The 17,190-nt window shown below is 42.9% G+C and overlaps 1 protein-coding gene across 1 annotated transcript in view; it reads left to right on the forward strand.

The window, feature by feature from the left end:
• Positions 1 to 1,429: 1,429 nt before the first annotated feature.
• The window catches only part of cyp20a1 (cytochrome P450, family 20, subfamily A, polypeptide 1), a 72,425-nt gene continuing 56,664 nt past the window's right edge, over positions 1,430 to 17,190 (forward strand). The window contains exons 1-4 of the mRNA XM_069934324.1: positions 1,430 to 1,602; positions 5,129 to 5,178; positions 13,515 to 13,681; positions 14,517 to 14,662. Of these exons, the coding sequence (XP_069790425.1) occupies positions 1,531 to 1,602; positions 5,129 to 5,178; positions 13,515 to 13,681; positions 14,517 to 14,662 (435 nt within the window). The 5' untranslated portion in view covers positions 1,430 to 1,530. The remainder of the gene's footprint in view (positions 1,603 to 5,128; positions 5,179 to 13,514; positions 13,682 to 14,516; positions 14,663 to 17,190) is intronic.

The raw sequence follows: 17,190 nt of genomic DNA on the forward strand, positions 1-17,190 counted from the left end.
CCCCGGGTGACTGTAGAGGCCAGGTCTTTGGGTGTATTTAATGCAGAGATTGATGGGTATCTGAATAGTAAAGGTATCAAAGGTTCTGGAGAGAACACAGGAGTTTGGGGCTGAGTGGGAGAAGGGTTCAGTACATGATGGTATGGCAGAGCTGACTAGATGGCTCCAATGGCCTGCTCCTATCTTATGGACATTGTTTTATCAAGGTCTGGTGGTGGGATTAGATTCAGTAGCTACTTTGCAGTTGACATGTAACTCCATGCATTGAATGACAGGCCTGTGTTATAAATTTTCTCTGATTCTATTTGCAGATTAATTGTCTCTTCACCCCCCTGAACCTCCACGAAACTTTGTTCAGTTTGATTCAACAGTGCCATTAATTTTGAGTGTGAATAGTTGAAGGCCCAGTACTGTGGCACCTGACTAATTGCAAGGCAACAATCCATTCAAACAAGGAATGAAATTAAAGTGACCAAGAAATCAGCCCTTCCCCTTCTGTGAATTGCAGATGATACAAAAGGGATTTTTGTTGCAACAGTGAAGCAAGTTCTGCGCCTTAGAGCAGGTGCTCAATTTCACTGGGATGTAGGGGTGCAGGATATGGTCAGGAATCAGAACCCAAAAATGGCCAGCACCATCCAAGTGGATTTTCTGCAGTCCAGCTTGAATAATGAATCCAATAATAATGGATTCATTATGTACATCCTGTCACTTTTCAGGATTAATCAGCGAAAGATTGAGGTTGCAACACTGGCAAATTGGAGACTGAAGGACCTAAAATGGAACAGAGAATCTAATGGACTGGTACAGGTATCCCCCATTTCATGAATACTCGCTTTTAGAAAATTCGCTTTTGCGAAGAAAGTTGTTTGCTTTTATGAAGGGATTTGAATGGGTTTTTGCTTTTACGAAAATAGCCTTCAATAGCAGCAAATGGGTCTTCACTTTACGCCGCTTTGGTTTACAAAAGGTTTCATAGGAACGCTCTAGTTTTGTAAAGCAGACTGTAATGGAAACCAAGGAAACCTGATTTGTGATTGGGAATGACCACATTGTGATTACAATTGGGACACTCATGGATCGGGAATGGAGGCTGAATGAACTGCACTGGGATTGAGCAGCTGATTGACAAGAAGTGGGAAATTGAGGGCATCTGGTTTGGGATATTGACACTGGGACACTGAACGCCCAGAAAATGGAGTTCGAGACCTAAGAAAGGAGATTGCACTAAATGGATTGTAACTGTGATACTAAATTATTGGGACAGGAATCGGGTCCACGGCGCATTGAGATGGTAACAGTCCTGGCCAGCGACTGGGATTCGAACACTCAAGGTCTGCGGCTGGAGCTGGTCTCGGGTGGGGCTGACCGAGGACCTAGCCGCGGCGGACGCCGGGTACTTGCGCCCGGGCCGGGTTGCCGTGGAGACGGAGCCGGCGAGGTGGGGCTGGCTTCGGAGGAGGCGGGGTTTGGGGACGTGTCCCTGCGGAAGAGCGCGGCCCACAGTACAACGGGATCGGGCCCAGCACTATGTTGGACTTCGCGATCTTCGCCATCACCTTCGTGGCTTTCCTGATATGCGCCGTGCTGTACCTGTACCCGGTAAGACCGGAAACCCGAGTCCGGGGGAAGCCAGCGGCGGCCCCAGGCATCGAGGACCCGTGAACTGGGGGCTCTTCTCACCCCATCCGATGGATGCTGCCCTTGCCATAACACTCTTTCAACTCGGTCTCAGCTGACAACTCCTAATGGAGTGTTTTTAATAGTTCATAGACCTCCTGTGATATTAACTTGTTGAAAGTCCACGCTGGCAGTGAGTGGTTTCATTCGACATTAAAGTTGCTGGTCGGTGACAGATACTGGAACCCTGTGGGGTTTGGATAAGGGTTCCTGGGTTCAGTTACAGCAAGAGCTAAGAATCAATTAACGAGAAGGTTAATGACCTCTTAACAGACGTATTGGATGAGGAGGTTCAGTACCCAGACTTAGATCTGGGGTGTGTGTTGTGAATTTGGTAACCCACACGCCTCATCCCCAGATGTACATGATCAGCAAGGGTTGGAGTCAGGGGTTGTGGGTGCCTTGCTGGATACATGTATTCATTTGTCTGCACGATTTTAAATGAGGATATGCACGAGAGAGGAGTGAAACATGAAAGCCTACGGGCACAGTGATTGTGGAAATGCTAGAGGAACTCAGCGAGTCTCTCAGGGTTCATAGGAGGTAAAGGTAGATAACTGGGTCTGGGCCCCTCAAGGTATGAGTAAAAAGCAGGCTGGCGTCAAGATTAAAAGGCTGGGGAGAGGGAAGAATGGACAGGGGGCTGAGTCCAGAGCAACAGGTGTTCATTTGATATAGATAGAAGACAAGGTGGGGAAAAGGTGAGAATTAACTGAGGGGAGGGGTTGGTGTTTGGCTCTGTGGAAGTAGAGCTGGGGGAAAGGAGTCAGAGGGAAAAGAGGGAGAGAGAAAGAGATGGAGTTAGAGGAAAGGAAACAGGAAAAGATGGGGGACCTGACAGAAACTGGAGAAGTTGATGCTAATGTCATCCGGTTGGAGGTACCCAGACAGAATACAGGTGCTAAACAAAGTGATCTCCCAGTATGCTCCATTCTCTTTGAGATGCATCAGAAGCAGTAGATGACCCTTGCAGATACAAAGGTGAAGCATTGCTTCTCTTGAAAGGACTGTTTGGGGCCCTGAATGATGGTGAAGGAGGAGGTGCAAGTGGAACACCTGCAGTCACAGGGGTAAGTGGCAAGGGTGCCTTTGGTGGGAAGAGAGAGGTGGACATGGGAGTCACAGAGGGATCGACCCTGCAGAAGGTAGAAAAGGGAAGATGTGGCTGATGGTGGGATCACGTAGTATGTGGCAGAAATGGCAGGATATGATATGCAGAGGCTGGTGGGGTGGTAGGTGAGGACAGGAAGCCAGGGCAGATGTGTTGGTAATGGAGGATATGCGGGTTAGGTCCAAATTGATGGGTTGTTTGACAAAGGAAGTCATCTCTGATGATCTGGCATGGAAGTCTTCATCCTGGGATCAGATGGAGGAATGGAGAGCAAGGAATGGAATCCTTACAGAGGACAGGATATGAAGAGGTGTAGCTGTGGGAGTTGGGTTAGTAAATGTCTGTGGAGAGCTTGTCTCCTGAGATGGACACAAAGAGATCAAGAAAGTTGCTTGAGATGGACTAAGTGAATTTGTGGTCGAGCTGGAAGTTGGCAGCAAAGTGGATAAAGTTGACCAGCTCATCATGGGTGCATGAGGCAGCACCAAAGTAGTTGTTGATGTAGTGGAAGAAGAGATGCAGGGCCTTCCCTGTGTCGGCTTGTAGAATGGGTTGCTCCATGTAGCCAACAAAAAGGCAGGCATAGCTGGGGCCCATGTGAGTATCCATGGCGAAAGTGGATGAATCAAAGGAGAAGTTATTGAATGTGAGGAAAAGTTCTGCCAGTCGGAGGATGTGGCTGATGGAGGGATACTGGTTGGGTCTATTGATGAGAAAGAAACAAAGGGCTATGAGGCCTTTGGTATGGGGGATAGGGGTGTATAGTGATTGAATATCCATGGTAAAGATGAGGCAGTTGAGTTCAGGGAACTGGAAGTTGTTGAAGTGATAGAGGGCATGTGAAGTATCGCAGATGTAGGTTGGGGGGGGGGTACTGGAACTAGGGGGACAAACAGAGTCAAGGTAAGCGGATACCAGTTCGGTGGGGCAGGTGCACACAGAAACACTCTGTTTGTGAGACAATTGCATTTGTGAATCTTGGGTAGGAGCTAGGACCAGGCAGTGCAGGGTTGGGAAACAATGAGGTTGGAGGTCATGCAAGGGAGATGACCGGAAGTGATGAGTTCAGAGTGGATGAGGCAGTGGTTTCATGAGTTTTGGTGGGGTCCTGTTGGAGGGGTAAATAAAAGGAGGTGTCTGAGAGTTGTTTGGCTTCAGCCACAGAGAAGTCAGTGTGCCAGACCACAACAGTGCCACCACTGTCTCCGGGTTTGATGGTGTGGTTGGGATTAGTGCAGAGAGAGTGGAGGGCAAGGTGTCCTGAAGGTGCAAGATTGCAGTTGGTGAAGGGAGAGATAGACTGCATGCATCTGCATCTGTAAAATTTTTGTGGCAGCCAGTACCTTAGATACAACAATGCTATAAATTAATTTGCCATAATGTGCCATGAGACAGAAAATTAAATAAATATGAAAGCATAGATATTTACAGTTGCAGTAAGTGCAAAACAGTGAGCATGACGTTAGCTGCCATCCTGAAGGAGTGTTAGTCATCAATGTCTTCAATTGATGGGATGTTAGTGGAAGTGTTTTACTTGGCCCAGTTTTCCACTTTCTGCAGCTGTTCCAAGATTTGGCATCGTAATGATGGGATGAATGGATCCTTCCTGTATTATAAGGAAATGTGAAGCAAAACACCTTGTGTATGAGACCTTGCACAGCTCCAAATGGCTGCCACATTTCCATTAATAAGACAACGGTTAGATTTATTATTGCATGAGAGCATGTTCAGGTGCCATTTTTCAAAACAAAAAGGAAAAAAATAAAAGAAATGTTCTGAGATAGGGAGTGGTCAAGAATCAGGCTTCCCTTCCCTCCCTGTTTCCCAACTGCCTGCTCTCCATCACACCTCTTTGATCCCTTGACTGATTCCCTGAAGCTGCCAGAAACTATTTCTGAAGTACTTTCTAAAAGTTGCCATAAATTACTTCCAAAATATCCATACTCCACACACTTGTTTAATCATTCACTTTAACACATCCTGTTTTTACAGGATCCTTTATCTGCAAAATTCCCACCCCCCCCCCCCCCCTCCAATAGGTTCTATGTGCCTTTGACAGGACCAATAAGGGTTTATTTTAAGCCCATTCTTGCAGGTTGGAAAATGGGACCTAACCTGATTTGTGATGCATCAATTGTGGATGTTCCTGGTAGGAATCAGATTACCTGGCAAAAATTGCCATTCCTGGTAGGGATCAGTATTTTGGAAAGGAAGACGTAAGAATGTTTTTTACCTTCACATTCTATACCACCATTTGATGGGCCGTATAATAGGAGATTTTAGCATGTTTTTCTTCAGTTGCTTTATCCTCAATTTTATTTTTTGTTCTATCATTAGGCATCCAGGCAAGCATCTGGCATTCCAGGAATGACACCTACAGAGGAGAAGTAAGTCAAACTTTGTACTGCAGACTGAAATGAAACACGAAAGTCTGCAGATGTTGTGATTTAGAAAAAACACAAAACTGCTGGAGGAACTCTGCAGCTTATGTAGTGCCCATAGGAGGTAAAGATATATAATCAATGTTTCTCCCACTCTCTTCGAAGCAAGTTCTGTGAGAGGCTTTCTCACTGTTCCTCCTCTGCGCTCCCTTTTGCTCTCAAGTTCAAAGACATTGACTTCTTCCCTGCTGATCTTTGTGTTGAACATGGTGAAAGGTTTCTGAGACACCTACGGGAAATTTTAGGAGAATTAGGTCAAGATTGTGTCCAGAAAGATGAGAAGATTTTGATTGAGAGGTTGATAGGGGGATGGAATCCCTCCAGTATAATTGTTGTGCACCACAGGAGGCAGAGTAGACTGCCCAAGTGTGAGTGACCAACCTAGAGAGGAAAGGCGTAGAGGCAGTTTGCAAGCTGATTAAAATGTAGCAACTGCAGGTAGCTCACAGGTCTGGTTGGCAGCTTGACCCAGTCAAAGTCCAGGCCATTTTCTGGGGGGGAGGGGGGGGCAGAGAGATGGGAATGTGTGGATGGATGTTGATGACCATGAGGAAACTGAATCCTACCACACACAGTCCTATTTGTGTGCCTGAGCCTTTGTAAGCCCGTCCAGTGATCACACAGCCCAGATGCACATGACAGTCCCCCAGAATCCCCCAGAATGGGGAAGTAGCCGAAAATGGGAGGACCTCAAGTGGAAACGCAAATAGTCACTGTGACATCAGAGACCCGGGACTATTCTGCCATGGTGCTAATCAGGTTGGTGGACCAATACCGCTTGCGGCCGGGTAAACACCTAGCCATGTGGATGCTACGGCTGTGGAACAAGGAGGCCAATGTCCGCTTTTCTTATTAGGAAGCGAATGCCCTAGGCAATCTGTTTGAAAAATAGATAATTAACAACATCATGTGGTCACCACCAGAATGGGTCTGTGACGGTGCCACCCTAAGGGAACTGGTGGTGACTGTGATGCAGGGCAGGTTTCCTCCCCTCCTAAAATAGGACCTATACTGTTGGTGAGAGGAAACGGGTTATTAGGGAGTAGGTACTAATCACAGGCATCTGTGCCCTGAGTAAACGAGGGTGACTGGTTCCTTGGAGGCCATTTAGTTACCACTGCACGCCCCAACCTTAGAAGGGTGGTCTTGCCCCTCATGGAACCGATGATCAGGAAAACCATCCGGGAAGCCATTACCCCTCTGAATGGATTGAAGTGCATGGAGCAGGGAGCACTTGCTCAAGTTTCCAGGGCAGTGCAAACTAACAATCCTCCAGAAGAGGATGCGTTTCCATCAGAGTTTTATATTGATGCCTCTTTTTATGGAGGTGGTGGTCCAGGCAATGGAGACCCAAACCCTCCCAGAAACATTTTTGACAGCAATCATTACGATAATACTTAAAAAAAGACAAGGTTCAGCTAATACTGTCTTCTCATAGACCTATTTCTGTTAAACACAGATTATAAAACACTGGTCAAAGCTCTGGCAAATAGATTGCCAAAACATTTCCCAAAGCTAACAAATAAGGACCAAGCAAGCTTTGTACAGAAAAGACAGGCGACGGATAACATTGGCAGATTGTTGAATATCACGTATCTGGCACAAAACAGGAACGAGAGGGGCTTAGCTCTGGCCCTGGATGCAGAAAAGTCATTTGACAGGTTGGAGTGGGGATTTTTATTTAAAGTGCTGGGAAAACTGGGGCTAGGGTCAACTTTTTCTAAATTGGATAAGGGCACTTTACCATGCACCCAAGGCTAAAGTTACATCCAATGGACAAATTTCTCCAGCCGTCCCACTGACAAGATCAAGTGGCCCGCTATCTCCACCCTGTTTGTACTTGCCATGGAGCCATTAGCTGGGGCCATTTGCCAGGATCCAGACATTAAAGGCTTCAGAACAGGCCAAGAAGAGCATAAAATTAATTTATTTGCTGATGATGTTCTGATATATTTAACAGACCCGGCAAACTCATTGCCCAAGCTGCACTCCACTCTGGAGGACTATGGGGAGATCTCTGGGTATAAGATCAATTGGCACTTATGTGAAGGGGGAATTACAGCCGATATCAAGAAAATAGTCGACTAAAATAGGCACAATATTTAGGAGTTAGAAAAATTTATACAAGTTAAATTACTCCCCCCCCACCCCTCTCCTTGGGAAAATTGAGGAGGATTTAAATAGATGGATGTCTCTTCCCCATAACACTGCTTGTACCATTGCCCCGAGGATTCTTCAAAAATTTACTTTCAGGAGTATGGAATGTAAAGATAGCCAGGGTCGCTATGGAAAAATTGACCTCAGATTATAGTCTGGGCACAAATTGATCTGCACGTGATAGGCGAACAGGTAGCAGAGAACTTTATAAATGGAATGCAAAATTTCTATCAGAAAAGAAAGGTAGCCCCATATTAAAACAAATAATTCTCATTTGGAACATAATTAACCAATATGTAGGAACCAAAGTGGGGCTGTCTCCAAAAACAACCCTGACTCCAAATAGATTAATACCACTGAAGATGGGTAAAAAGATCCTGGTCTCTGGCGTCAAGTGTGTGGAGAACTGTTATGAGCAGGGGCGGCTAATGTCATTTGAGCTGCACCAGCTGTATCTGATGCCACAAAAATTGAACAGATCTAAACCTGAATTATCCGACCAATATTTTAGATGCGGCATTGCAACCGGAACTTTTATGCTTGCAACCTGAACATGTGCCAAAGTGAGTCCCTTTTGGGTGGAATTAGACCAAGCCCTGAAAAAAAACCATAGGTAAAGAATTCCCACAGGACCATAATGGACATAAGGCTTACAATGAAGCTGTCCAAATTTCAAATTCAATTTGTTTATGATCACAGGAGGTGCATAGCAGTTCCCTGGAAGTCTCAACTCCTACCTGAGCTATGAATGCTGGAACACAGAAATGCAGAGCTGTGTTCCTCTGGACAAAATTACCTATGACCTAAGGAAACAATACAGTGTAGCGGCTGAGTGACTGTGCGGTTAGACGGGCTGAATCGCCGCCCCTGTCGGTTGGTGCAAGATGGCGCAGGCCCCCCTTCCCTTCTCAGGAGAACCCTGCGTCTGGTGACATGCATTGCCTGGGAGATGTTGCCACTTCGTAGTTACACATTGCTAGGCAGGCAGTGACTCCTCAATGTGCTGACGACACTCCTTCAGACCAGCACGCCCCAGACAGGAAGTGGTCGTTCCCTAAAAGCAGCGTGAGAAATTCAAATAAAGTCAGTTACTGGTTCACCTTCGTGTTGTGAAGAAGTACTTCATTTCAGTAGCGCTGCTGTAAGCATCCGCTACAACAGTACCTTTTTGAAGATCTGGGAGCCCTACTTAAACTACTTAGGGACACAATTGTAGAGTGGACTGCTGTGCCTTGCCACCCTACTCTACCCTCCTAATCCACCCCTCAATTGGTGGGGGAGCAAAGGGGGTCCAATCTATTCTACCAGGGAAAGCCATGGAAAAAGGGAGGCAGCCTATGCATTGAGCGCCCGATGAGACAAACCCATAATCCCCCAAATAACTTTGTTGTGAGTGTTTTGGTATTTGTGTGCAAGTATAATTAGTCTCATGTTTAGTGTTCAATGTTGAGGGAAGGGGATAAAAAGAAGCACTTAAACTCTGAGTAGATTGTATGGAATTAACAAGTATGAAATGTAAATAATGTTGATATTATTGATAATAATATTAATGACATTAACAGTTGTTGAAGTTTGAGTGGTGAAATTATAAATAAAATATTCAAAACAATGTTTGCCAGGTTGAAACATAGTTCAGCGACTGTTAACATCATAATCTGAAATTATGTTTGTGTTCAGCTGGACATCATCTATTGTAATCTCCAATTTTTTTTTTCAGGAAGCAAACCTTTTGAAAAGATTTGTTTTCCAGTGTTATGAACAGGATATAAACAGTTCTCAGAGAGCAATTGATAGGTTAGGTGAGTGGATGAAAAGTTGGCAAATGGGTGGGGAAGTGAAGTTAGTCATCCTTTGAATTAATAATATGATTACTGAAGAGGAGGAAGACTGGAAAAAAAATACTATGGCACAGGAGTGTATGGGGGTCCTTACTAATGAGCAAATGCTACGGGTTATAGGGAAGGTTAAACAACGTTGGCTCTCGTGTCAAGGAGGTTCTATGTTAAAGTAAGGAAATCTAGCTTCAACTGTGAAGAACTGAAGGACTGTGTAATCTTGGTCCACCGAATTCAGGAAATAAATAATTTAATTGGAGGTTGTTCAAAAAAAGGCTCGCTAAGATGCAGGAGTTCCCAACGAGGAAAATTTGAAAAAAAAAATCCATGCAATCCAGAAGGCAAAGCTTGGGTATACACAGAAGATCCAAAGATAGCTGTGTGACACCCGCAACACAAGCCACATGTGGCAAGGGACCAAGACCATAACAGATCACAAAACAATCTCCGTGAATTAAAGAGAACGGCACTTACTTTCCAGACAGACTAAGCATCTTCTGTGCATTATTTGATGAGAAGAATAGGCTGATGCTGAAGAAAGCCTGATAAATGGACCCCCCTGCAAAACCACGACTGAATTGAGGCAAACCCTATCCAAGGTGAACCTAAACAAGGCAGCAGGACCAGACAGCCTACTTGGTCAGGTACTGAAAAACTGCCCAGATGGAGGTTCTTACAATCATCTTCAACATGTCTCTGCAGCTCTCCATCATCCCTGACTTCAAGGCAGCCATCATCATCCCATTAACCAAAGAGGGGGATAGTATCAGACCTCCATGACTACTGCCTCATTGCACTAACCTCCCCCATTATGAAATGCTTCGAATATCTGGAAATGGATTGCATTAAAGCTCACCTCACCTGCAGGCAAAACTATTCCACTGAGAGTGTATCCGGGATATGATGGGTCCTTCAGAATGTTGAATGTCTTTCCGAGACATTCTGACCTACTTAGAAATCGATGCTTGTACGCCAGGTTGTTATTCATTGACTTCAGTTGGCAATTAATACAAATCATTCCCCAGAGGCTGGTGGAGGAGCTGGCACTGAACACCCTTCCCTGTAACTAGATTCTGGACCTCCTAATGGAAAGAGCATATTTATCCAGGTCAGCAGCAGAACATTGAGCACCATCACACTGAGCATTGGAGCATCTCAGGGTTGTATGTTCATCTGGGTTGTGTTCACACTACTGACCAACAATTGCAATGCCAGATCCAGCTCCAACAGATGTATCAAGGTTGCAAATAACATGGCAGTATATATATTTTTAAATTTAGAGATACAGCACTGTGACAAGGCAATTAGTCTGTGCTGCCCAATTTACACCCCATTAACCTACCCCCAGTACATTTTTGAAGGGTGGAAGGAAACCCACACAGACAGTACAGGATTCAAACCTAGGTCCGGTCCCGATTGCTGGTGCTGCTTTGCGCCAACCACTATGTCAACTGAGCTGCCCGTAGTTGGTCTCATCTGCAACGATGAGTTGCGCTACAGAGAAGAGGTGGAAACTTTCGTGATGTGGGGCGAGAATGACAATCTGAGTTTCAATGTGGACAAGACAAAGGAGATTATTGAGGACTTCAGGAGGACCAGGATTGACTACCCTCCACAACACCTTAATAACTCTTGTAGTGAAGAGAGTTTACTTAACAAATTACCTATCCTAGACACAAAACATCTCCTTGTTAGGAAGATGCATCAGCGACTGCATTTCCTAAGAATATTGAGGTGGGCAAGGCTACTGACAACCATCCTGTCAATTTTCTGCAGGAGGTTTTTCGTGAACATCCAGGCCAGCTATATCACAATGTGGTACAGTTGCTGTAGAACTTTGGATCAGAGGTCAATCCACAAGACCATAAGTATGGCAGCGAGGACCACTGAGGTCTCCATCCCCCCCCTCCCCCCCCCCAACTCCCAATCGACATAATATACTGGGATCATTGATTGAAGAGGGCATGCAAAATCATAGAGGACTCATATCACCCTGAAAATAGCATCTTTCAGCTACTTCCATTGGGAGAGATACAGGAGTATAAGAGCTAGGATCACCAGGCTGAGTAACTGCTTCTTCTCACAGACAGTGCTGAGTGACTGAATGAACTGCTCATATAAAATCTCTAACTATTATTTATTGTTGTATCTGTACTGCATATGTATAGCTTATCTGTATGTGTGTTATGTTTGTTGGTGAGTTTGAATTTTTTTGCACTAAGGACCAGAGAACGCTGTTTCATCAGGTTACACCAGTTCAATCCAATAATAATAAACTTGAACTTGAAGACAAGCAACTTCAGTGGAAACAAGGATTTCAGTTCTTGGAGAGTGTATTTTAAAGATAGCTGAGGACAGTTCTGATGTGGCTCAACTTGGATGTCTACTAAGAATATAGTTTGTTGCAATGGAAAAGATCAATTAGTATCAAGCAAGAGCAGCATGAGAGCACCGTTGTGGGGTTCACTCAGGAGCCCGATGACTGCAGCGAAGAAACTGTCTTTAATTTTGTTGGTGCGCACTTTCATAGTCTTGATGGGAAGAAGAAGAGAGTGTATCCGGGATACGATGGGTCCTTCAGAATGTTGAATGTCTTTCTGAGACCGTGGCAATGTTTTTGGAGGGAAGGGCAACCTGTATGATATTCTGAGCTCTATTTGCAGCTTCTTTCGATCCTGAGCAGCTCCCATACCATGCTGTAATGATCCAGCAAGCATGCTTTCAATGGAAAATGTTGAGGGATGGTGGGGGGGAACATGCCAAACTTTCTTTTTTTTTTGTCTTGGTGGCAATGGATTCTTGAGAATTGTAAGTTGGTCAAATTGGTATCAGATTCAGATCAGGAATTTGCCTCTGATGTATCTGAGCCAAAAGATTGATTAAAGCTGTTTTGACATACTTTTACATGAAAGCCATCTGAAGAGACTTTGCTCCTTCATTTTGACTTGGAATGTCGGCAGAATTCTCTTGGTAAAATGCCCAGAGTAACTAATCTATGCTTTGTGAAGAAATTAATTGGTTTATGAAAGCAGTGTCTGCGTAAGTGACTGTGACCTCTCACTTCATTCCAATTCTGCCTTTTTCCCAGTCAGAGAGAAGTTGTGATTTGAGTGATCTCAGCATTCCTTCTTGAACAAAACAGAACTGCTCAGAAAAGATTCAACAAAAATAAATGAACACCTCTCTTAATCAGAAAATGTTCCTTTTATTGTCTAGCTATTGTTTTCTGGTATATATTTCAATGATATTTAACAATTCTTTGGTCCCAATTGACCACATTTTTCATGTGACTTGATCCTTATTGAGAATATTGAGTAAAGGCTGATGAAAGATTTGAAAATATAGATGCCATGCCAAGTTCAAGTTTATTGTTGAATTCTAGGATTGTTCAACAGTTTTATAGCCTGTGGGAAGAAACTTCTTTCCCAGCTTGGCAGTCCTAGTTTTTAATGCTCTTATACCTTGTCCTTGAATGTTGTGTCTCAAAGATACTGTGGGCTGGATGTTAAGAGTCCACAATGATTCTTTGAGCCCTCTTAAGCACCATTCTCTGTTGATAGAGGGAAGGGAGACCCCAGTAATCTTCTCAACAGTTTTAATCATTCTCTGTACTGTCCTCCTATCTGATGCAGCCACCTAGGACACTCTATTATGCTCCTGTAGAATGTTGTTAGGATGGTAGCCAGTAGCCTTGCCCTCAACCTTTTTAGGAAATGTGGGCTCTGCTTTGCTTTCCTGACTAATGAGGAGGTGTGTGTCCCCACACTCTCTACGACTGAGCCATTGATATGTAGTGGGAGCAGTTCTTCATCCTCCTGAAGTTGACAATCATCTCCTTTGACTTTTCCCAATCAAACCTGGGCAGAAAATGCAGAGTGGAGGATAATTGCCTACAAAGCATGTACTTCAATTCTGTTTTGGTCACCAACAGCATTGCAGTTGTTAGCATTGATTGATGTGACTGTGTTCCTAGTCTGGTGCCCCAGCATCCAGCCTTTATAAAACAAAAGTTTGATTTCCTGCAGTGTATCTTAGTTCTTTGCAACCACCTACATTGAAATGTAAGATCTTTGGCAGCCAATTGGAATATAATAAGCTCCGCAGACCAGAAATCTTTTGATAACTTGTGTGAAGAATAAACATTGACACTAGTAATAATTCCTCTTTGATTCAAAGCAGTGCCATCAGATTATTTTCTAACACCATTTTCTTTTGCCCTGCCCCAAACTTAGCACTGTGTTTCCCCATTATTCCTGCTTTAACTAATGGTTACTATTTGTTCTAACTCAGGGATGGGAATCTTCCAGACATTGTAAGTACAGGCAGCCTTCACCAATTCCTGGTTAATCTTCATGAGAGCTATGGATCCATTGCATCTTTCTGGTTTGGGCGACGCCTAGTGGTCAGTTTGGGTTCCTTGGACCTATTAAGAGAGCACATCAATCCAAACCGAACCTGTAAGTACTGCTCATATCCTATGGAATTTTGTCACATCATTACATAACTCATCAGGAGACAGCTGACTAGGAGAACCTATCTCCACTTTCAAATTGGCAAATCATTTGAGGGTTAATGCAAGGAAAAGCTCTAAGAAACAGAATCTGATCATGGAGTTTTGATTAATAGATATTTGGTTGACAAGTATTGGAATAAATTAGTTTGAAATAAAATCTAGGGCTTCTGAATAAAAGAAAACTTGTGAGATAAAATCTTGCTAGTATACTGGAATCTAAGCAATTGTCTTGACTGTTGTTTGTAAACACCTATACCAACAGGCTTCACAGTAAGAATCCCATATGCTACTTTTGCCTGGCACTGCTTCTTTAGCAAGGTATTCAAGCCAATTTTGATAGCCCACCTTCCAATAAGAGTGAGTTAAGTTTCTTTCGTTATCACGTACACCTGGTAAAATTAGAAGGGTTTGTTTTGTGAGTAGTCTGGTAAGTCAAGTCTAACATGCATACAGCAAATGAGAAGAGCAGGAGCCCATTATAGTGTATAGTGTTAAAGTGAAAAGATGCAAGGGCAACACTGTTGTGAGGTTCATTTAGGAGTCTGATTCCTGCAGGGGGAAAACCTGTCCTTGAATCTGTTGCTGCTTGATTTCCTACTCTTAAACCTTCTCTCTAATGAGAGAAGAGTGAAACATGGTGCAATGGTCCTTCAGTACATTGTGAAAAAAGCACAGGTCAAGGCTTGAGCTGAGATTCAATGTTACACCAGTCTCAAAACAGTCTAATGAAAATTGAGTAGTACACTTTAGTGCATTAACTTCTTCCTGCTTGCATTTAGCTGATCCATTTGAGACGATGCTGAAATCATTGCTTGGATACCAATCTGGGTTTGGAGACGGTGCTGCTGAGAGTCATGCAAGGAAGAAAGTTTACGAGGCTGCAGTGAACAAAGCAATCGAGAGCAACTTCACTCTTATTATGAAGGTAAATAGTTTCAGGACTAAACAAAACATCCACAATCCCTCCATTTCCACAATCTATACTGACTTCAATGCAACTCATATTCCCCAGGACAATGAAAACTTCTCTTAGTATTGGAACTAAGATTTAGATTTGCCTATATATTAAAATGCTTGGAACCCAGTTTGAACATTCCCGTGATTAAAAAAAGTATTTCCTGTTGTTTTCTCACTATAAATTCCTTCCCTGATAGACTGATACAGGAGTGAGAGAGATCAGCTGGTTGAGTGGTGACACAGCACAATCTTGCACTCAGTGCTAGCAAAACTAAGGTAATTATTGTGGACTTCAGGAAGGGGAAACCAGAAAAACACAAACCAGTCCTCATCAGGGGGTCAGCAGTGGAGAGGGTAAAGAACTTCAAATTCCTGGGTGTCACCATCCCGGAAGATCAATTCTGGGGCCATCATGTCGATACAATCATGAAGAAGGCTCACAAATGACTAGGAGCTTGAGGAGATTTGGAACGTCACCAAAATCTTGCAAATGTCTTCAGGTGTACCATGGAGAGCATTCTGACTGGTTGCATCACTGTCTGGTATGGAGGTGCCAATGCACAGGACAAGAAATAAAACTACAGAGTCGTGAATTCGGCCAGCACCACCATGGGCATCAGTCTCTATTCTGTTGAGGACATCTACAAAAGGCAGTGTCTTGACAAAACAGCCTCTAACCTCAAGGACCCTCACCACGCAGGCCGTGTCCTCTTCTCACTGCTATCATCAGGAAGGATGATGTTACAAAAACAGCTTCTTCCCCTCTGCCATGAGATTTCTGAATTGTCAATGAACCCAAGCACTACTTTACCTCTTTTTTTTTCCCTCTTCTTTAGAATTAATCTATTTATTTTTTAAAATAGTATATTTATGGAAATATAATTTATAGCAATTTTTGCACCTGTGATGCTCAATACTGCTGCCGCAAAACAACAAATTTCATGACGTTCATGACGAAAACCTGATTCTAAACATTGGGAATACCAGAAATTGGAGAAACAGAAAACCTGGAGGTGTTTGTTGATAAAGTAGGGTACAGAGGATGAAAATGTTTTCTTTTTGAAGCACTGCTAAGCCAGAGTTGAGATTAGAAGGGGATTTGGAGCAAGTGAGAATAATTTCAGTAGAAGTTGTTTAAAAAGAGAGAAAGCGATGTGGAATCTACTTTTGGAGTTGATAATTGAAGCTGAAGCAACGAAAACCTCCAACAAATTAGAGAGGTGCAGTAAAGGACAGGATCTGGGAAGGTTGAGCAGGTAGGATATGGACACTGTGCGTGCAGAAGGTAAGCAGCCAGCAGCAAATGGCTGGATTGAGCACATTTCTGTGGCATTTAGTATGTCATAAGTTTAATGTGGTACTTGGTCCTTCCTGGTGAGGAATCACAAAAATTAAAAGAAGTTCAGACTGCATGGAGACCACTCCACAAACCATCACCTGATTCCCCTATCCCTTATCCCTGTCCTATGAGAAGTGATTACCAAATTTTTTTTTGGAAAATTCTATTTAAATTTTCATACATTCATTAATATCTAGATACAGAAAATATCCCTCATACATATCAAATCAGTAATACATTGTATTATACAACCCCCCCCCATCCCTCCTACCCCTCCCCCAAATAATAATATCCCCAAAGAGCATAAAAAAAATAAGAAACACATTGTATTTCTAAAGATTGAATACATTCAATCAAGTTTTGCCTTTACAATATTAAACATATTAATTTGAAGGAGTTGATAAGGTTCTTGAGGTTTAGGTGATAGTTTTCATAATGTAATATCTACAATATATAAATATGGGCACCAGATTTTTAAGAAAATATATTTATTTCTTAAATTATATATAATTTTCTCAAGAGGTATACAATTATGTATTTCAGGATGCCATTTGTCCATTCCCAAATATAAATCTGATTTCCATGTCACTGCTATATATTTTCTTGCAACTGCTAATGCAATATTCACAAATTCCTTTTGAAACATATTAAATTTCAGTTTCGGCCTTGTCCCAGATATATTACCCAATAAGAAAAGCATTAGATCTAGAGGAAATTTAACTTAAGTAACCAATTCTAAAAATGTGCCTAATTCCTTCCAAAAAGTCCTCAATTTTGAACATGACCAAATGGCGTGCAAAAAAAAAGTACCTTTCTCTTGATTACACCTAAAACATTTATCTGACCAATCTGATTTCAGTCCATTTAATTTCTGTGGGATAAGATATAATTGATGTAAAAGGTTGTGTTGAACCAATATATATCTAACATTTATTGTGTTTGTCACACTATCATGACATAGTTCCAACCAATTTTTCTCCCCAATACTAACATTTAAATAATTTTGCCACCTTTATCTAGATCTATGGATTCCTTGTTTTCGTATTGCCTTTTGCAATAGTGTATACATAGCTGAAATAAACTTCTTAATAGATTTATTACAAATCAAACTTTCTATTTCACTCCTTTCAGGCAATAACATTATTGGACCCAATTTA

Source organism: Narcine bancroftii, chromosome 4 (assembly GCF_036971445.1).
Source record: "Narcine bancroftii isolate sNarBan1 chromosome 4, sNarBan1.hap1, whole genome shotgun sequence".
Lineage (NCBI taxonomy): Eukaryota > Metazoa > Chordata > Chondrichthyes > Torpediniformes > Narcinidae > Narcine > Narcine bancroftii.